The sequence below is a fragment of the Grampus griseus genome (assembly GCF_964374135.1).
Source record: "Grampus griseus genome assembly, chromosome: 2".
NCBI classification, from domain to species: Eukaryota; Metazoa; Chordata; class Mammalia; order Artiodactyla; family Delphinidae; genus Grampus; species Grampus griseus.
The window spans coordinates 11811057-11832648 of record NC_139018.1 but is presented as its reverse complement, the minus strand read 5'-3'; the positions used below and the strand labels follow the sequence as shown (position 1 = coordinate 11832648).

At 54.9% G+C, this 21592-nt stretch overlaps 1 protein-coding gene across 1 annotated transcript in view; it reads left to right on the top strand.

The window, feature by feature from the left end:
• Positions 1–5480: 5480 nt before the first annotated feature.
• Positions 5481–21592, top strand: part of RIN3 (Ras and Rab interactor 3) — a 117466-nt gene continuing 101354 nt past the window's right edge. The window contains exon 1 of the mRNA XM_082648792.1: positions 5481–5572. Coding sequence (XP_082504918.1) covers positions 5529–5572 — 44 coding nt within the window. The 5' untranslated portion in view covers positions 5481–5528. The remainder of the gene's footprint in view (positions 5573–21592) is intronic.

The window sequence follows — 21592 nt, the reverse complement described above, 5'->3', positions numbered from 1 at the left end:
GTCATAACTTTGTGTGAATTGACCCTAATTTTAGCTCATCTTCTGACAGCACAAAGCAGGGAAAATCCAAACGATGACACGGGACTCAGAAATGGAGAAGCCTTTCTCCTTGGTTACAAGTCATTTTTATTTAGCCAACAAGAGATTATTAAGTGCCTGCTGTTTGCAGAGCCCTCCACTGGATACTGGTGAAGGGAGAGAAAAAATTTAAAAGGAGGGTATATTCCTTGCTCCTAGGGAGCCGGCACTCACACTAAGGATAGCAGAGGCATGAGAACATTCTAGTGTCTAGAAATATGTAACAAGTGCAGGTTAAGAGGGCACCTCAGTGGGGAGCAGACAGGCTTCAGAGACAAACCTCGGAGTCAGATGAACCAATGCGGTGACTGGGCAGGAGAGAGGTTCCCTGAGACAGACACTGGAAACCTTCAGTTTCTGCCGTAGCGATGGGTAGGGCTGGCCAAGGGGAAGTGAGACACCAGACAAGAAGCTGTCCCAATAATCCAGATTGGGAGCTGCTTTAAAAGCTTTTTGGGGTGTGTCCTCAGCTCACGAGCACCCTTTCTCTCTGAGATTGCCTACCCCTCACAGCCAAGATGGGGCAATCAGGTTACCTCTCCAGAGAATTGGAATTGGGAGCACAGGATGCCTGTAAGTCTCTATAAAGGGGTGGCTGAGACCTGGAAACTTGAGGGTATTGGGATGGTCTGTCTGCAGAGAGGAGGGAAGAAAGACAGAGACCTGCAGAGAGAGGACAATGAGGTAGAATCCCAGAGACTGGGGCTAAAGATACTCTGCTCGGTTTTAGGGGAGAGATCCAGAGCGTATGTGTCAGGGTCCCATCCCTTCCAGAACCTGGGGAATCCCTGTGCACCTGGGGGTTCCACCAGGCACACCTATGCCTGTGTCAGATTCACCTTCCTGCCACATGGAGTCCCAGAGTGGCTGGAGGTACAGAGTGCGGTCAGATCCCAAGCCAGCATCCATGGGGTAACTGGGTTTAGAAATACTTCTTTAGCCAGTGTGATGTTTCAGAAATCTGAAACAGTCCTATAAAAAAAATCCAGATTCCCAGGGACTTCCCTGGCGGCACAGTGGTTAAGAATCCGCCTGCCAATGCAGGGGACACGGGTTTGATCCCTGGTCCAGGAAGATCCCACATGCCATGGAGCAACTGAGCCTGTGCGCCACAACTGCTAAAGCCCGTGCGCTCTAGGGCCCGTGCTCTGCGACAACAGAAACCACTGCAATGAGAAGCCCGCGGACCACAACGAAGAGTAGCCCCCGCTCGCCGCAACTAGAGAAAGCCCAGCAACAAAGACCCGGCACAGCCAAAAAAAAAATAATTCCAGATTCCCACTTTTTTCGTTTTTTATTGTAAGGCCTTGTAGGCAGGCACAGGCCCTTGTTCCTGCTGGGCGTCTGCTGGGGAGAACTGAGAAGAGGCTGCCACTTTCTCCGGAGCCTGGTTCTCAGGTCACCCCAGCCCCTACCCAGTGGGCGCAGATATTGTGTTCCTGGCTCACGCAAAGGATACTGATTAATTTTGCCATAATAAAGCTTTTCTCCACCTCTTTTAAAATATTTCCCCAAAGTCACAGGGCATAGAGAGGTGGGAGCTTTTGAGGGGTCAGAAGAAGATAGAAAAAGCCCCAGAAAGAAAGCTGTTCTCTGTATCTATTTTTGCAAAACAAGGTATCCCAAACGCAACCATTTTATTCGATTTCACGATTTTCCCAGTCAGGAATTCAGGCAGGGCTTGTCCAGTGATTCTCCTATTCCGTGTGACATTGACAGAGCTCACTGCACGCTATTTAGTTAGCAGATGGGCTGGTCTGGAGGATCGAGACGGCTTGACTCACATGTCTGGTGCCTTGGCTCATTGGCCCAAGATTCCCAGCCAAAGCCCAGTAGGGTTTGAGCTCAGTTTGTCCTATTCCGCAGCTTTGCCCTCTTGCCCCACTCCACCCCACCCCAGTTCTTTTCTCCACCCCAGGAGGCTGACCTGTAAGGACGCCACATCCACAGGGACTGACCCACGGGCTCCCAAGTCCTCTGGCTTCCAGCTGGCTTTGGCTGCTGGGGGACTACTGGGAGGGAGGAGATTCAGACCATTTCTTTTCCTGCGTCCCTGGACCGAGGGTGCTTGAGCCTCTCCCCTGGTGGCCTTTCTACAGGGCAGGACTCTCTGCTTCTGGGTCTCGTAACCACTGCCTCTCCTCATCTTTGGGCTGAGAGAGGTGACGGATCTGAGAGTTGCAGCACAGTCCCTTGTACTTCCCACACCTTTACTGAATCCTCCTCAATTAATCCTAATCAGAAGTGCTATTTGTTTCCTGTGAGACCTGACTGATACATTTGTGCTTAGTCATAGCACAAATAATAGTTACTACTTATTGAGTACTTACTACATGCCAGGCTCTGTTCTAAGCCCCTCACGTTAGCTCATGCAACATTCACAGAATCCCTATGAGGTAGGCACTATTATTATCCCATCTCACAGATGAGGAATACGAGGCACAGAGGGGTGAAGTAGTTTGCCTAAGGTTACACAGCCACTAAGTGGCAGAGCTGGGATTTGAACCCTGGCAGCTTGACTCAAGACCCTAGTCTCAACAACTACTCTATATAGTAGGAAAATTTCTGTTGAACGAATATGCTCTGTTTCCTCAAAGTCTGTAATCCAACCCAGAGCAAGGTTTTGGCAGGTTTTAAAAAACAGGACTGTGCTGTGAAACGTTTTTCTTCACGAATAGTCCCCAGAAACTCTAGCAAGGCTTGGAGTTGATCTCCTGGAGGTGACCTTCCCCTGCAAATTCCCACACTCCTCCTCTAGAATGAGTCTATTTGCCCTCACTTGTGCAGAGGGAGGGGAAGCCTGAGGAGCATGTGGAGGTGAGAGCCACCCCATGAGGACCCCAGAGAGGCAAGCCAGCCTCTTATATTTGGGGACAATTAGTTGAAGTGTTTAGCTCTGCATTCCTACAGTCCTGCCACAACTGGACATCCTCCAGACCCAGCAGGGAGTGGAAGGCAGAGGGAGGGACTGCAATCAGGGACAGCCTGGAGTCTTTGGGTGATGACTAGCAGAAACCTGACTCAGATTGCATTCGAGCTTTTAAAAAGGGAAAAGAAAATAAAAAGGACTGTATTGGTTCGCATACCTGAGCTGTCTAATGGTGCATCTGGCTTTAAGCATCTCAGAATCTAGGCCTCAGAGGATGTCAATAGGGCATAGTCTCTCTCTGCATTGCTTTCCTCCATCTTGGCTGTCTTCTTGAGCACAATTTTACCACATGGTGGCCCAGGTGGTTGCTGGGCTGCCCCGAGGTTACACTCTCTCAGCATCAGGCCAGCTTGGGGTGGGGGGGAAGATTGCTGGCATTTCCTGACAGTGCCAACAAAAAGTCCCAGGGAGGGATCTTATTGGCCTAACTTTGGTTATGTGCTCATCCATGAGCCAATCACTGGGCCTGGTAAGTGCAAGGCTCTGATTGGCCAGACTAGAATCATGTGTTCCCTCTAAAATGGGGGTAGAATCTTGTTATCTCCACCTGAACCCAACAGAGGAGGGGTGACTCCTTAAATGGAAACCAGGTACCGGGGTACTGTTAACCAGAAAAGGTGAGGGTAAAGGAAAGAGCTTGCAGGCCCAAACGGCAGTAGATTTTCACTTCCCAGTAGGAGTCCTGAGATCCATTCCAGGGAGAGAAGTGGTGGGGGTGAGGACTTGGGAGTGAAAAGGGGACCCAGGAAGGGATCTAAGGACAAGGGTGGCAGAGGCCACAACTGAAAGGGGCTTCTCAGATTTTAGTCTTGGCAACCTCTTCCTCGGTCAGTTACTAGCAACAGGGTCAGGGTGGGGGTCCCATCCGGTGTCCCCCTGAGGAATTTTATCTTCACAGGGCAGGTGAACAGTGGGCCTTGTGGAGGCCTCTGAGGGGACGTGGTGAGAGCCTCGGGGCTGGTTCCATGGAACCCAGGCTTTGAGGAGCTTGTCCTGAGTTTCTCAGGGGTGGTCCAGGGAGCTGAAGGAAACCTTATTTGTGGGGGCCATGGAAGAGTGAGGTTGCGCACAGTCCAGGTCAGCCTAGAAGGACCTGAAAGACAACTCTAGGTGTGAGAGTTAGATGGACCTCGTCCCTGGGGCCCAGGGAGCCCTGGGAGTAGCCTACAGACTTGTTTTAGGAACAGCAAAGGACTAATAATGGCACTCTGGAGTACTGCCCTATTTCTACTATCACTTGTGCAGGTAAACAAGCAGGGGTATGGAGGGCAAAGAGGTCTCTGGATGTTTCTACCAGAGCCCTGGGTGTCAGTCCTGTCTGCACCTCAACTTGCTGTGTGGCCTGGGGCAAGTCACCTCCTCTCTTTAGGTCTCAGTTTCCTTATCTATAAAATAAAGGAGTTAGATAAGTGGGTCTCAACCGGGATGATTTTGGCCCCCAGGGACATGTAGCAATGTCTGGAGACATTTTTGGTTGTAGAAGACGGTGATGCTACTGGCAGGGTGGGCAGAGGCCCTGGATGCTGCTAAACATCCTACCAAAGCATTATCTGGCCCCAAATATCAATAGTGCCAAAGCTGAGAAACCCTGCATTAGACTGAGGTCACCCTGTAGGGTGCGGTGCTGACCACTCCTGTGAAATGTTCTGAGGGCAGCCCGGGCCCAGGAGGCAGTTTTTAGTGCCCAGGCGTTTAGAGGAGAGGCCTCCTGGTCCCACCAGAGTTGTGTAAACTGACTGACTTTCTCCCTCTGCTCCCATCTAGGTGTGGTACCCAGGATAGGTGAATCAGACGCCTGGCTTGGTGGAGGAACAGACTGCTTTGTGAGATAGTGAGTTCATCGTCAGTGGAGGCATCCAACAGAAGGCAGCATGGCCACCTGTCAGAGATGTGGAGGAGGCGCCCTGCCTCTGGTCTGAGGCTGTCTAGTGGCGATTTCGAGGCTCCTTCGAGCAGGAGGTAAAGCGGGAGAGTGCCCTGCGTAAAGCTCTTGGCTTCCCCACCTGCCGGTCCGGAGCGGGAGCGCCTTCCTTCCCACGCGACTCTTCGCCAAGCTGGAAACTTTTCTCTAAGTTTTTCTCCCGGGTCTCCGGGAGACGCCAGAGCGGCGGAGGCAGCACCCCGCGGCTGAGCGCCCGCGCCCGGCGCCCCGGCCCGACACCCCCCGCCGCCAGGTCCGGCCCCGCGGGCGCGGCTGCCGGGGTTTCCGTGTGCCCCTGGGGGGCTCCGGCCTGCGAGCTGCCGCCGAAAGGCTTTTGACAAAAAAAACCTCTTGACCACCAAGGCCAGCCTCTTCCTGAAAGCCCCGCTCGCTCCGATACAGGAAGTAGAGGGAGCGAGCGCCCCAGAGCGTGGCGGCCGCGGCGGCTGTGGCTTCCCGACTCCGCGCGGGGCTGGCGGCGGTGCCCGCGCGGGCCCTTCCCCAGGGCAGCGCCAGGGGCATGCGGGCGCCCGGGGCCCCGCGGCCCGCGCCGCCCGGTGCCTGAGCCCCTGCGTTCACCGTCCCGGAGCTGCTGGCGGCATGATCCGACAGGCCGGGGCGCCCGAGTGCGCGGACCCCGCGGGGTGAGTCCGGGGTCGGCGCCCCCTCCTCCCTCGGTACCCCAGGGCTCCGCTCGGCCCGCGTCCCTCCCGCCCAACTGCCCCTCCCCGCCCCCGAGGGTGCTCGGAGCTCCGGAGTAGCCCTGGCTGCGGGACCTCGGGGTGTCGGACTGAGACCGAACCCCTGGCCACGGCCAAGGCCGGTCTCCCGGTTCTTCGCGGAAGGGGGCGGCCCTGGTGCCTCTGCCGTACTCCGAGACTTGGCGAAACTTTTAAGCCCAGCTGTCGCTCGCCGGAAAAGCAGCTGGCACGTTCGGCGGCTAGGTTGGTGGGTGCCAGAGGGGCGCCTCTACCAGTCAGAGTCGAAGCGGAGGGGCTGTGTGGACGCGGCCCCTCCCCGGGCTCTGGTCCCGCCTGAACTTCAGATGCAGTCACTCGCGGTCCGGGCCCCCACAACCTCCCGCACCCGCCGATCCGCCTGTGCCCCGTGCGCGTCCTCGGGGGCTGGAGCTCGGTAGGGCAAGGGGCGGCGGTCCCGGGTCCCCGTAAGTTTGGACGCCCGCGGCCTAACAGCTGACCAGCCCCGCCTACACCGAGGACCCACCGGGAGCCCCTCCCCCACCCCTCTTGCAGGTCTAAGGACAGTGACCTTCGGACCGGCCTTTGCGAAACCCAGGGCTTGGGGAGGGTCCAGGGTGCACGAACTGCGTGTGGCCTCCGGGATTTCCCCCCTTCACACACACACCGGGAGAAGGCACAGCTTGGAATGCGTGAAGCCGAACCGGTTTGGGAACTAGCTTTCCAGAGGGGTCTGTGGCGTCTAGTTAGTTTCATGTCCCTCACCCCCCAGCTCACAACCTCTGACTTGTGGACATTGCTCAGGGCTGTGCTCCCGAAGTAGGTTCCCTCGTGCCACCCAGCCCAGCCAACGTCCCGGGAAGCTTCAGGGGGGTGAGGAGGCTCTGGTTCAAAGGCGGATTCCTGGGAAAGCCTCTTAGAACCTTTCTGGGGGCTAAGGTTGATGGGCGCCCCCGGGGAAGCCAGTCCTGGCTTTTTGGTTTAAAAGTCCCGGGCTACTGCTGTGATGGACAGCCAGCTGCTCGCTGGCCTGGCTCCTGACCTCGGCTCCCAGGGCCTCAGTTCTCTGCTGTGTGAAACGGAGGGGTGAGCTGTTCTTGTGCAGTCCCGAATTGGGGGGCAGCTGGAGGTGACTGGCCCCCACGCTAGTGGGGGGAGTGTCTCAGAGGGGCCTGTGATGCAACTAGATCTGAATGTCTCCCTCGTCCCCGCTCCCCCATTTCCGCCCCAGCTGGGAAGCCCTGCCTAGATGCTTTCCCCTGGAAGTGGAAAGACAAATGCCATCCGCTGGAGGAGCTGGAAATTCTGTTGCGGAGGGGGGCCTCCCCCAGGGGCAAGTATCTACCACACCCAGTACTGATGGGTGGAGCTAGCAGGAGTTTCCCAGGAAGGAAGGGGAGGTGAGGGGCCAGGGTCCTGATCTCTCTGACTTCCCATATTTCCCCCAGGATGACCTCTCCTTACCCACTTCCTTGCCTTTCTTTGTTCATTACTAGGCCAGTTACTTAACCCCTCCATGCCTCAATACTTATCTAGAAAACGAAGATAAGTAATAGTAACCAGCCTTTAGAGTTGTTTTGAGGATTAAATGAAATAATGCATAAGAAGTTTTGCCCATGGGCCCATGGGCAAACGTTTAATAATTATTATTACAACTATTATCGTTTGTTGAGTGTAACCCCTCTGTTTGCTGACTGTTTAACTGTCCTCGGCCAGGTCTGTAAAATGGGGATAATAATAACACCTACTTCTTAAGATTGGTTATGAGGATTGGATGAGTTAATATTTAAGTAGCTGTCCACAGGCAGCTAAGTGTTAACACACCAACACAAGCCTGCTTAGAACAGCGTCTGGCATATCATAAATATTAGATGAATATTGGTTTGTTGCTAAAAACGTCGCTTTATTTAAGAGGACCTTTGGGGTTGGAAGAGTTAAATGAGATAGTATCTCATTTAACCTTGCACCCAGTACAGGAATCCCTTTGACAACATTCCTGAAAGGCACTTGCATACCTCCAGTGATGGAGAACTTGCCACCACTGTGGTAGCCTTTCTGACAGGCAGATATCAAAGAAAGTCTGCCTTCTAACTTCTACCATTAGAAACCCTGTTCAGAGGAGCCCAATCCTTCTTGGCTCTCAAATACTAGAAGGCAGTTCCCAGGCACACCCCTGCATCCTCTGTTCCCTGGGCTGCACATCTACCTGTGTTGCAGTGCCCAAAGATGACGAGGACCAATAATCTATGACCCCTCACCCCCAGGCCACCCACAGAGCTTGCCGACCACTCAGGGCTGGGTCCTGAGTCCTTATCAGAGCTCATCTTTCCACCTGGCTCCTGAAGCCCCCACCTCCTTGCTGGCAGAATATGATGTCCAGACAGCTAGGGGAACGCCTTCCACCCCACACCCAGGGGCTAGGTGGGGGTCGCTTGAAAGTTAGACCCCTGGAATAGGCGTATGAGGATCTTGGCAAGCAAGCTCTCTGTCTACTTCTTGTTGAAAAGGCTGTCTGGGGAGAAAATGCCGACAGGCTGCCCAGTACTCTGGACGAAGACACTTTTCTCCCTCCATTCATTCAAGTTCGTTCAACGAATAGTATCTGCGTTAGGTGGACGCGGGGGCCCAGCATTAAACCAAGCCCCTGGCGGCTTGCAGGTGACTTTCCCAGAAGACAGAAAGTCAGGGTTGGGGGCTGTGCTGTAGCAGGTGGTCAGGGAAGGCCACTCCCAGAAGACGGTGTTTAGCCGAGGCCTGAAGGAAGTGGGGAGAGTGAGTCAAGCCCCTGGGGGGTGTGGGGTGTGGTCTGTGTGTCGGACACAGAGAGGCTGGAGTGGAGTGAGGGAGAAGAGGCCAGAAGAAGGCTAGTCTGTGGGTAGAGGCTCTGGAGGGTGCTCTGAGTGAGCAGGGGCCACGGGGGGGGTGTTGCACAGAGAGGTGACCTCGTTTGGATTTGGACTGTATTGAGGACAGGCTGTAGGGGGAAACAGGAACAGAAGAAGAGGGGGGGGCCTGTGGTGGCCAGGAGAGAGGGCTGGGGCCCCGGGTGGAGCGGGCGGTGGAGATGTGAGAAGCTGGAGCCGCAAGATGCGCGGGTTGATTGGAGGCGAGGTGGGAGACAGAGGCGTCGGGATGATGTGGGTGAAGCTGTGAGTGCCAGGCGGCCAGACGCCGAACTGGACGGCAGGGTCCTGCGGATGTGTGTGCTCAGAGCCCACGCACTTTCATATGTTTGATCAGTTGAGGGTCTGTTTAAGATTTTATTTGAAAAAGGATTCCACTCTTGGAAAAAATGTGGCCATTACAGACCCCATCCAATCCCCTGATATGATGACAAGGAAACGGAGACCCAGAAAGAGGAAGTGCCTGGCCCAAGGTCAGGGGAGCTGGGCCTAGGACTCGGGTGTCCTGAGCCTTGGGCCTGCAAGGGGCTGCCTGCACAAGGCCTCAGGGCTTGCGAGAGCCCTGGCTTTCTGCCTCATGCCTGACATAATGCAGGGGGCCTGCAGGTCCCCTTGAGGAGCCCCTCAGCCACTCCCAGCTCTAAAATGGGGACTCTTCCTGGGCAAGGCCCACCCAGAACAGGATCCAGTGATGAATTCAGGGTCCCAGCTACCGCTCTGCTCACTGCCCCGGGTTTCTTTGCCGTCAGGGGCTAATGCTCCCAGGTGGTTCTGGCTGGTACTCAGCTGGGATACCGACCCCCTTCCAGACCCTAAAAGAGACTCTGGCCCACAGGAAGCAAAAGGTACCTCACCAGCTTAAGCCTTCAATTCAGGCCCTGAGAAGCCCCAGTGCACCCCTGGGAAACAAGTAGGAGTGCAGGGGATGGGGGCACAGGGGCTGCTTGGGATAGGGGAGTCTCAGCACATTTGCCCGTGGCCCCCTTCCCATCTCCCCTACCACCTGACAGGCCTTATCCTGGGCCTTGGTCCCTATACTGTGGTCTTTTTTTTTTTTAAATAAATTTATTTATTTTTATTTTTGGCTGCGTTGGGTCTTTGTTGCTGCACGCAGGCTTTCTCTAGTTGCTCTGAGTGGGGGCTACTCTTTGTTGTGGTGCGCGGGCTTCTCATAGCAGTGGCTTCTCTTGTTGCAGAGCACGGGCTCTAGGCGCGCGGGCTTCAGTAGTTGTGGCTCGCGGCCTCTAGAGCGCAGGCTTGGTAGTTGTGGCGCACCGGCTTAGTTGCTCCGCGGCATGTGGGATCCTCCCAGACCAGGGCTCGAACCCGTGTCTCCTGCGTTAGCAGGCAGATTCTTAACCACTGCACCACCAGGGAAGCCCATCCTCTTGTCTTTTTTATTTTAACTAGTAGCCTCGTAGGTGCAAAGTGGTATCTCATGGTGGTTTTGTCATTTACTGCTTTAAAAAAAAAATTATACACGTAACAACACGTGTTCTTTGTAGAAAATTTGAGAATATAGCAAAATACTGTGATAGTCTTGTTTTATATGTCATTCTGAAACCGTGCACCTCAGACTGGGACTTGAACCCACGTGCCGGGACTAGAACCCCGCCAAAAACCCCAGTCTTCCAACTGAGATCACACACCTGGTTTCAGGACTTAATGAAGCTCAGGTTCTTGATGTCTCATCCCAGAAAGTATTCAGTGAGACAAAGTGATAGGTAAGAAGTGAGAAACACACTCCACAGACAGTGTGGGCCATCTCAGAAGGTGAGAAAGGCCTATACTGTGGTCTTCACTGAAACAGCAAGTGTTAAAATACAAGGACACCTGCGTTTTAATCTAGGAGATCAGGAAACCAAATCGGAAACCAGCCGGGAATGGGTGTGATATTTGAAGAGGGGCACCCACCCTGGGCCCTGGCTGCCCTCTCAGGCCCCCCAGGAGCTCCCTTTAATAGACGGGAGTCTGAGCTGGCCTGCGGTGCCTCCCAGCCATGGGCCAGAGCAGAGGGAAGGGGAGAACGGGTGCAAGACAACCACAAATTCCGTCCTTCCGACCCCTCCCAGATTCCATCTGTCATGGCGAGATTCTCTCCTGAGTGAGAGTCGTCCCCTAGGTTGTGTCGTCCAGGCAGTGACAAATGAGCAGCGGTGAAGGGGGTGGGGCGGGCAGGTTCAGAGGAGGGAAGTGCCTGAGCAAAGGCTTGCAGGTGGGACAGTTAGAGTGGGACTCGGGAGGGAGGGGGTCTACCCCCTGGTTATCAGATAGCGGGGATCCAGGGAACAAGAAAGGCAAGTTTGGGCCAGAGAGGGATTGATGGAAAGGGGCAAGGAGTATGAAGGGGACTGCCCATGGGGACCCATCCTCATCCCAGGTTACTCTAGGAGTTTGGGGCACCTATATGCCCAGAAAGAGCCCCAACACGGGAGAGGTGACCCAGAAAAGACCCAAACTTCCTGTTTGTCCCTTGCTCTCTACCTTCCACTAGAGAGTCCCCTTTATTTATTTATTTTTATAAAGGCAGCCCTCTTTTTTTCTTTTATTTATTTATTTTTGGCTGCATTGGGTCTTCATTGCTGTGTGCGGGCTTTCTCTAGTTGCGGCGAGCGGGGGCTACTCTTCGTTGCGGTGCACGGGCTTCTCATTGTGGTGGCTTCTCTTGTTGTTGAGCACGGGCTCTAGGCTTGCGGGCTTCAGTAGTTGTGGTGCATCGGCTCAGTAGTTGTGGCTCGCGGGCTCTAGAGCGCAGGCTCAGTATTGTGGCACACGGGCTTTGTTGCTCTGTGGCATGTGGGATCTTCTCGGACCAGGGATCGAACCCTCGTCCCCTGCATTGGCAGGCGGATTCTTAATCCCTGCGCCACCAGGGGAGTCCCGGGAGTCGCCTTTAGAAGTGAGCTAGGGGTCAGGAATCATCTTATCCTTGGGACGCCGCCACATCCTCCATGCAGCCTTCCATCCATGCCAGCTGGAGATTTTAGAGAAGCCAAAACCCCTTTAAAATATTATGTCTTCCTATTTAGATTATAAACCTCCAATTAAAAGGGATCAGAACTGTTCCGTATCTTTCTGTCCTGCCCACAGTTGTCACTCAGTAGATGCTTGAAAACGATGGTATACTGAACAGGATTCTAAAAATCGCCTCGCAGCTTTCTCTTTTGTATCCTGAAGCACCTGAACTTCTGGAACTATTTGCAGGGCGGCCCAGACCTCAGGGGTAGGAGGGCCCAGATCAGGGAGGTGAGGAATCCAACTCCCCTTCTGCAGCAAGAGGTGAGGCCAAGGCCACCACACCCCTCTCCTAGTCTGGAACAAGGAGGGGGCTGGCCAGCCAGGGAATTGAGTAGGGACCCCCCTCCCCTCATTTTATCCTCCCTGTCTGTGTCCCTCACTTCTGTGGAAGAGAGGCTGGGAGAAGGTGAAGCTCTGGGTCACGGATAGACATGCGTCCTCAACCAAAAGAATGGAGTCAGCTGGGTGTACAGGATCTGGGGGAACCCTGGCTGGTCAGTGGGTCCCAAATGAAGGTCTGTGGTCCACTGAGAAACTGGGAAAATAAGGTGTTGTTGTGTTTTTGTGTGTGTGTGTGTGTGTGTGTGTGTGTATCAGCCAAGGTTGCCAAGCTATCTTTTCTTGGGCAGAACTGTTCCTTATTCTGAGGTTAGGTCTTTTTGCCGTATTAAGCTTCCTTTCTTTTATGAAATGATTGGGCACGTTGATGGTGGTAGTTAGGTTTTAATGTCCTTTGGGCAAAATAAAAAGTTGCTAGAGAAAAGTCGGAAACACTGCTCAAGCTGCTTCAGTGGAATTTATCCATTTTGTGTCCCCTTCGGCCCCTCTCCCGTCCCTGCCACACCTGGCAATCAGAGAGTTGACCTAGTTGTATCGTCCTTTGCTGATTTGGAAGATGCTTGGGGACTGCGTGCTGTGGAACATCCGTAGGGCTGGAGCTTACCCTAGGGTCCCGTGCCTTCTGCTGATCTGGGATTGTACTCTAGGGAGCAAGTCCCTTACTCTCCCTTGGCCTCAGTTTTCCGATCTGAGAAATAAACTCAGTGACCTCTAAGGACCCTGCTCCTCCTGACACTCAGTGATTCCCTGAATTACTGGCCAACAGGTGTCTTGGAGCGATATTGGAGTGCCAGTCGGAGATGAGACGGCTCTTCTTTCCTCTGATACAACAGTCTAGAATATACTTTCATAAGAAACAAAGACCCAGAATGGAGACTTCTGGGTCATCACCCTGATCAAGTGCCTGGAAGAAAATGTCTTCACTGCTGTGGGGTGATTTTTGAAAAACTGGTGTTGCAAAAAGCACGTGTCTTTTGGGAGCCCACTTTGGGGAAGGACCCCTGGCTTCCTGGTAGCGTGCGCGGCCGGGTCGGCAGGTTGGGGAGTTTCCTTGGAGTGGCCTGTCTGAGTGTGACTTGGATCCGTGAGTGGCGCCTGCCCCGGTGCTGGCTGTCACGGGAGCCGTGGGGGGTGCAGAGGAGGTGGTGGAGGCCTGGTGTCGCCGGGTTCCTGGCTGGGAAGGCTGCTCCCGTAGGGGTTTGAGAGGGGCGAGGTCTGAAGGAAGGCCCAGCAAGGGAGGGGTCGGGCAGGCCCCCTGACTGAGGGAAGGGGCTCCCTGCCAGGCAGGCCGGGTCTCCCCACACGCACCCAGTGCTGTCCTGGCAGGGCCAGCCTGTCCCCGCGTGGCGGGGAGGTGGGCCGAGGACACAGTGTGCCTGCTCCCCTCCCCCCAAGCTGCTACACACACACACACACACACACACACACACACACACACACACACACACACACACACACACACACACAGCGAAACCAGCCCTTTCCCTCCTGCCAGTGTGGCCTTGAAGGAGAAGAAAGGAAGTGGGCAGGTCCAGAGGAGCCCTTCACATGGCCGCCACCTCTGTCTCCCCCCACCTGCCAGCAAGGCCCCGAGCAGCCTCTCTAGGCCGGGGCTTGGAGGAGGCTGTCCCCCGTGGCTGGAACAGCTCCGGTGGTCAGGGGCATCCAAAGTGTTGGCAGCGCCCCTTGCCCCATCTTGCCAGTAGCTCCTGGGGCTGCCCCTACCCCAATCTGTCCGTGTTTGAAAGACCCACCCAGCCTGCTATGAAATGTCAGTTCCCTTGTAGAAGAAACGGCCTACGGAGCGGTTGTGGTCAAGGCCTGTTGCTGCTATAGGTGCAGCGGCACCGGCGCACGCTCAGGCCACATCCTATAGGGCAACGGCGCCAGCCCGAGGACAGGGCCGCTTGTGTCCTACATCCTGGGACCAGGCAGGGTGAGAGCTCCCCCAGAACCTGGCTCCACCCGCCAACCTGGAGCTGGGGGGTGGGGGCTGGGTGTAGAGCCCAGGATTCCAGGAGAGGGAGGCCAGGGTACTGAGGGGCTGGCCTTGAGGGGCTCTCTTAGGGGACACTTTGCCCCATGAACGTGGCCCCCATTTCATCACCGACTCTGACATCTCAACTTTGTATTCCGTAGTTAAGAGATGGGACTTCAAATGCTAGACACCACCTCAGCTCCTCGACTACCATTCAATGTGAGGTGTCAGGGCTGATGAAAGAGGCTGTTTTCCCAAGAAAGAAAGAAGAGAAAAGGGGATGCGGAGGGACAGCCCTCAGGGAGGAGAGGAGACCCCAGTGGGAGCAGAGATGCGTTCCCTCCTGCACAGGTTTTCCCAGGGCTGGGTTGTTCCCTGCACAGGTTTTCCCAGGGCTGGGCTGCTCCCTGCACAGGTTTTCCCAGGGCTGGGTTGCTCCCTGCACAGGTTTTCCCAGGGCTGGGTTGTTCCCTGCACAGGTTTTCCCAGGGCTGGGTTGTTCCCTGCACAGGTTTTCCCAGGGCTGGGTTGCTCCCCGCACAGGTTTTCCCAGGGCTGGGTTGCTCCCTGCACAGGTTTTCCCAGGGCTGGGTTGTTCCCTGCACAGGTTTTCCCAGGGCTGGGCTGTTCCCTGCACAGGTTTTCCCAGGGCTGGGTTGCTCCCTGCACAGGTTTTCCCAGGGCTGGACTGTTCCCTCCTGCACAGGTTTTCCCAGGGCTGGGCTGCTCCCTGCACAGGTTTTCCCAGGGCTGGGCTGCTCCCTGCATAGGTTTTCCCAGGGCTGGGCTGTTCCCTGCACAGGTTTTCCCAGGGCTGGGCTGCTCCCTGCACAGGTTTTCCCAGGGCTGGGTTGTTCCCTGCACAGGTTTTCCCAGGGCTGGGCTGTTCCCTGCACAGGTTTTCCCAGGGCTGGGCTGCTCCCTGCACAGGTTTTCCCAGGGCTGGGCTGCTCCCTGCACAGGTTTTCCCAGGGCTGGGCTGCTCCCTGCACAGGTTTTCCCAGGGCTGGGCTGTTCCCTCCTGCACAGGTTTTCCCAGGGCTGGGCTGCTCCCTGCACAGGTTTTCCCAGGGCTGGGCTGTTCCCTGCACAGGTTTTCCCAGGGCTGGGCTGTTCCCTGCACAGGTTTTCCCAGGGCTGGGCTGCTCCCTGCACAGGTTTTCCCAGGGCTGGGTTGCTCCCTGCACAGGTTTTCCCAGGGCTGGGTTGCTCCCTGCACAGGTTTTCCCAGGGCTGGGCTGTTCCCTGCACAGGTTTTCCCAGGGCTGGGCTGCTCCCTGCACAGGTTTTCCCAGGGCTGGGCTGCTCCCTGCACAGGTTTTCCCAGGGCTGGGCTGCTCCCTGCACAGGTTTTCCCAGGGCTGGGCTGCTCCCTGCACAGGTTTTCCCAGGGCTGGGCTGCTCCCTGCACAGGTTTTCCCAGGGCTGGGCTGCTGCCTGCACAGGTTTTCCCAGGGCTGGGTTGTTCCCTGCACAGGTTTTCCCAGGGCTGGGCTGCTCCCTGCACAGGTTTTCCCAGGGCTGGGCTGCTCCCTGCACAGGTTTTCCCAGGGCTGGGCTGCTCCCTGCACAGGTTTTCCCAGGGCTGGGCTGCTCCCTGCACAGGTTTTCCCAGGGCTGGGCTGTTCCCTCCTGCACAGGTTTTCCCAGGGCTGGGCTGTTCCCTCCTGCACAGGTTTTCCCAGGGCTGGGCTGCTCCCTGCACAGGTTTTCCCAGGGCTGGGCTGCTCCCTGCACAGGTTTTCCCAGGGCTGGGTTGTTCCCTGCACAGGTTTTCCCAGGGCTGGGCTGTTCCCTCCTGCACAGGTTTTCCCAGGGCTGGGTTGCTCCCTGCACAGGTTTTCCCAGGGCTGGGTTGCTCCTTGCACAGGTTTTCCCAGGGCTGGGCTGTTCCCTGCACAGGTTTTCCCAGGGCTGGGCTGCTCCCTGCACAGGTTTTCCCAGGGCTGGGCTGCTCCCTGCACAGGTTTTCCCAGGGCTGGGCTGCTCCCTGCACAGGTTTTCCCAGGGCTGGGCTGCTCCCTGCACAGGTTTTCCCAGGGCTGGGCTGCTCCCTGCACAGGTTTTCCCAGGGCTGGGCTGCTCCCTGCACAGGTTTTCCCAGGGCTGGGTTGTTCCCTGCACAGGTTTTCCCAGGGCTGGGCTGTTCCCTCCTGCACAGGTTTTCCCAGGGCTGGGTTGCTCCCTGCACAGGTTTTCCCAGGGCTGGGTTGCTCCTTGCACAGGTTTTCCCAGGGCTGGGCTGTTCCCTGCACAGGTTTTCCCAGGGCTGGGCTGCTCCCTGCACAGGTTTTCCCAGGGCTGGGCTGCTCCCTGCACAGGTTTTCCCAGGGCTGGGCTGCTCCCTGCACAGGTTTTCCCAGGGCTGGGCTGCTCCCTGCACAGGTTTTCCCAGGGCTGGGCTGCTCCCTGCACAGGTTTTCCCAGGGCTGGGCTGCTCCCTGGGTTAGTAAATGTGCACTTCACCCACGTCCAGGGACCAGAGCAATAAAGGCCTTTGCATCTGAAAGTCACAATTTGACGATCTCTGGCTAAAGGGGCAAGTTCTCAAGAAGGAATGCACTGGGGATCTGTTTCCCCAACTACCAGGGCCCCAGGCTCCTTAATCTCAGTCAGCGTCAGAGATGGATACTGTAAATTTCTCTAGGGATGTTGCGGTTCCAAGCAAGGACTTAACTCTCTACCAGTGGCGCCCGAGGACAGCGTTTACCGCGCTTGCTCTTCTGTTCTTGACATTTTGACGGAGCAGCCATCTACAGTATATTCAGGGATTCTTTTCCCAATGAACGTCTTCCACATCCATCCTCACCTATCCATCCATCCATCCAGTTCTCCAGCTCTCCATCCATTTATCCATCCATCTGTTCCCCCATGCATACACCCATCCATTCACCTACCCATCCATTTCTCAAACATTTGTTGTACATCTAGGAGTTTCCAGTTTATCTACTAGGGAAAATAAGAGAAACATGCACAGAATAAAAGTACAGGGCACTGTATTAAAAATTGCCGGGGCTCTGTCACACTGGGCTGGGGTGAGCAGGAAGGACTCCCTGGCAGAGGTGGCATCTGGATTGGGGCTTGAAGGATGAGTAGGATTTTAACTGAAATCGGGCTTATGCAGGGAAGGGTGTCTTAGACAGGAGAAAAGCATGAAGCAGGGAAAACGGGAAAGGACAAGTTGTATGCGGGAGCCCTAAAGAGCTTGGTCTGGGGACAGGGAAGAAGGGTTCTTTGTGCAATGGGCCTAGAAAGGGAGTTGGGGCCCAGGTGGAAGAGGTGGATTTTACCACAGTGATGAAGACCACAGTCTGCTCTCCCTCTTAGAGCGGGGCAACCTGGGCAAGTCACTGGCCTGTACCTGCCAGGACACCTCCCTCTTCCTCCTCTGCCAATTAAGCAGTGATCCCTACCTCACAGGCTTGTTACATGAGAGGCTGTTCTTACTTATTTGGGCTGTGAGACCAGGTGGGGGCTGCTACCTCTCTGTATATGGTGTGTGTGTGTGTGTGTGTGTGTGTGTGTGTGTGTGTGTGTGTGTACTGTTGATTTTCAAAAAATATTTTATTTTATGCCTGAAAAAATTCACACACAGATGCACAAATGGTGAAATTTAAAGCATCAAACACTTCATCTTTTTGAGGCTGCACCAGTCCAAGTGCATGTTTAACTTAATTTCGATCTTTGGTGCACAGTTTTGAGCTGTGTGTATATGTTGACTTGTGTTCCTCTTTTTTCACTGAGTGTCATTTCCTGTACGTATTTCTACATGCCGTGCTGTGGACGTATGTTGCCTACCTATCATCTTTGATGGCCTTATCGTATTATAATCATTTTAATGGTTGGAGTTGGCATAGACATATGTCAACTTTTTTCCAAGTCCCCTCTGTTTTAAATGAAGCCCCTGAGAACTTATGTGGGTCTAGGGTTCGGGGACCATTTCTTTGAGATCGATCACCATCTTGGGTATTTGAGTTCAGGGGTGAAGCAGAGCCTGTTGATTGGCCCCCTGAATTTCAGTTGGGCATAAATTTTAGCTAAACAGTTTCCTTGCAGTTAGGTGTTGCTATGTGATTAAGTTTGGACGTGGGGTGTAAAATTTGCTTGGTGATGTCCTTAAAGAGAAGGGTCATGCTTTCTGTTTTCTTTCCCCTTGGCTGGAATGTAATGGCTGGAGTTGAAGCAGCCATCTTGGACTCTGAGGTGAACTTGAGAATGGAAGCTATGCCGAGTAGAGCAACAACAATATAATATATAATATATAATATATAATATATAATATATAATATATAATAAGGGTGTCAGACATGTTGACACATCATCCCAGCTTTGTACTACTTACCCAGACTTGCATATGAGAGAGGAATACATATCTACCTTATTTAAATCACTGTTCTTTTAGATTTTCTATCACAAACTTAATCCTAACTGACACACACACACAGTTATCTTTTGTCACATAGCACCAGAGTATATGCCAGAAATACTAAAGCCGCCTTGCAGGGCTACCTGCAAATCTTTATTTCCTAGTGGAGGTGGGAAGGAGGAAAAGGAGGAGAGGGGAGAGGCGCTTTGCATCAACTAAGCCTCTTATTTCAAGGACTACATTGCAAACATTTTTTTTTTCTCATATTGAGTGTTCGTGAGTTTTAGATTTCACCAGAAGCTTCAGACTAGTTATTCTGGTTTCAGTTCTGACTCCCAAACTCTGCTTTGACAGGGCTCAGTATTGCTGAGCGAGGCGGCCATGTCGCTTCCCTCAGCCTCAGTTTCTTCATCTGTGCTTTAGATGGAGAACTCTCCTAGGTTAGCCCTCCTTGTGCTGACGTTGTGATGTTGGTTCTCCCACTGCACCGGCATAAGAAAAGCCGGGGCGCATCTGATACAGTGCCTGGCCGCTGCCATTCATTCTTTCTTTCTTTCTTTCTTTCACGGCTTCCTTATTGACCACTTGCTGGGTGCCAGGCTGGGTTTGTGCTGATCACTGGCCACCAGGGGTCTTGAGTGGTCACCTCACCTCTCTGCTCAGCCTTGAGAAAGGTTTGTCCTGAGACGGCTAGGACTGGCCTTCCCTTTTCCAGGGACAGCACAGGCTCATTTGTAGCCTGTAAGACCCTGCTCCGAGCTGCCATCCCACAGCCCAGAACCACCCCTCCCTGCCCCCGGGCATGAGGAGGGCCTCAGGGCTTTGCCTGAGAGGCCACGTGTGAGACCTGGGATTGAGCTGGGTGGGCTGTCTTGAAAGGCTGGGCGAGTGCCTTTGAAGTGGTTTGAAAGGCGGGCAGGGGGCTTCTTTCCACGTGCCAAAGCAGACCCCCATCCCTGGCTCTAGCCTCGTCAGGCATCAGAGCTCAGTGTTGCTCTGGTGACCCCCTAATCCAGCCCCCGCTTACAAATAAGGCTCAGAGAGGGGAAGTGGTCACCCCAAATTCTCTCAGCTGCACCCCCAGCCTTTTTCCCAAGGCTCTGTGCAGGTGCCTAGGCCGCTCTTCTGCACGAGGCCCTAGAGATGGGTGACGGGGTGGGCACAGACACATCAGCCATCACTGGTTGCCTCTCCCTCCAGCCTCTGGGAAGTGCTGAACTCTTTCCTGCCTCGGGGACTAAGCATACACTCCCCACCTCCAACCTCCTGCAAAAGCCTTCCAGGCTGTCGAGCCTCTAGGGCTGTTGCATGCAGTCATGCAAGTTGTTCACTGCCCACAGGCACCTGCTGAGAGAGAAACAAGGGGGCACTGAAATTTCCTCTTGCCAAGCCCTGTGTGAGTCAGGTGTGTGTGCGGGAGTGGAGGTGGGGTTGCCTGCATCCGTGGGGAGCAAGGATCATCTTTTCCTAATTTGCACAGAGGTGACGCATAGGCTACTGGGGACACCAGTGTGGCTTAAACAACAACTGGGCCAGCAGAAGACCCATTGGCACCGTCAGAGCCACGTTCCTCATGCCTGTCGCGGCGTATTCTCTGTCTGTGGCCCCTCTAGCCTGTAAGCTCTCAAGGGCAGAGACAGTGACTCTTCCGGGCAGGTGTCACTGTCAGATCAGCACTGTGCTGGGCACAGAGCACGCGGCTCAGAGAACGCCGTGCTGAGCAAGAGTTGTAAGGGCTGGAGAGGCGTGTCCCGCACAGGCTTGGAAAATGTTCGTCGAGTGCATATATGGCAGGTTACTGCCCAGGAGACAGGTGAGGAGGGATCGACCAGGATAGAGGGCCTCTGAGAGACGGGAAGGGGCCAGCCAGGAGCTTGCAGAGGGGGCGTGGGCTGTGCAAGCCTGAGTAGCAGAGTGAAGGGGGGTGACTGGGCAGGACGTCGCGCTCAACTCTGGGCGGGAGGCCCTGAGAGCAGAAGCTGTGGCCGGAGAAACCAGAGCCACACCTGGCCTCGCCCAGGCTCCACTCTGCAGGGCCAGGGCCGAGCGGGGCACAGTGTGGGTAGTTGCCAAAGCCTCCCAGCTCCTCCCCCGCCCTTAGACTCCCACCCAGCCAAGTCCTGGAGCCCCTCTCCGGCCTGTACAGTGCTGGTCCAGCAGGTACCCGACAACTCAGCCTTGTCCCAAGATCCCCCGTCCTGTGGGCCACAGGAGTGACAGGCAGTGCTGTGCCTGCAGGGTACAGGATGGTCCCCTGGAGTGCTGGGGTCCCCAGCTGGCTCAGGGGTGTCCTGCTCAGACTAGGGTGCATCTGGGGGAGCTTTCCCAGGGAGGTGAGAGCCGAGCTGAGTGGCGTCTAGGAGTTTCCCAGGTAAACCTGGGGGTGGGTGGGTGGGAGCAGGCACCCAGCGTGCCCCTCTTGCGGGTGCCGCGGGCTCAGTGTGCCTGGCGTTTGCTCTCCGCGTGGCCTGCGCAGGAGAGGGGACCAGGCACCAGAGGCTCTTAGGCTGAATCCTGAAGGCCACGGAGATTGAGACAGGCTTGTCCCCCCCATTTTTAAAGTTGGGCTGTGTATTGGCTTCCTAGGGCTGCTCTGACAAAGTAGCAGAAACTGGGTGGCTTAAAACCACGGAAATTTGTTTTCGCAGTTCTGGAGCATTCTGAGATCAAGGTGACAGCAGGGCTGTGCTCTCTCTGAGAGTCTGGGTAGCATCTTCCTGCCTCCTCTCAGCTTCTGGTGGCCCTGGCAGTCCTTGGGGTCCCTTGGCCTGCTGCTGCATCCCTCCAGTCTCTGCCTGGTCACAGGGCCATCTCCTTTCTGTGTGTCCATGTCCTTGTGTCTCCCCTTCTTATAAGGATGTCAGTCGTATCGGATTAGGGCCCTCACCCCTGCTTCAGTGTGACCTCATCTTAACTAATTACATCTGCAACGACCCTATTTCCGCATAAGGTCACATTCTGAGGTCCTGGGGATTAGGACTTCAACATATCTTTTGGGGGGACACACTTCAACGCCATAACAAGGTAAAATTTATATAGAGTAAAATTCACCCTTTTCTGTGTACTTTTCTATACATTTTGGCAAACGTAGAGAGTCAGGTAACCTCCATCACAGTCAAGATATAGAACAGTTCTGTCACCCTCCAAAATTCCCCTCTGCCCTTTTGTAGTCAGCCCCTCCTCCGCCCCAACTCTGGCATCACTCGTCTCTTCTCCACCCTTGAGTTCTGCTGTTTCGAGAACGTCATGTGAATGCTGCCTTGCAAGTCTGGCTTCTTTCACTTGGCGGAAGGCATTGGAGCCCCATCCGTGTTGTGTATCTCAGTACTGAGCTCCTTTTTATTGTTGATAGTATTTCATTA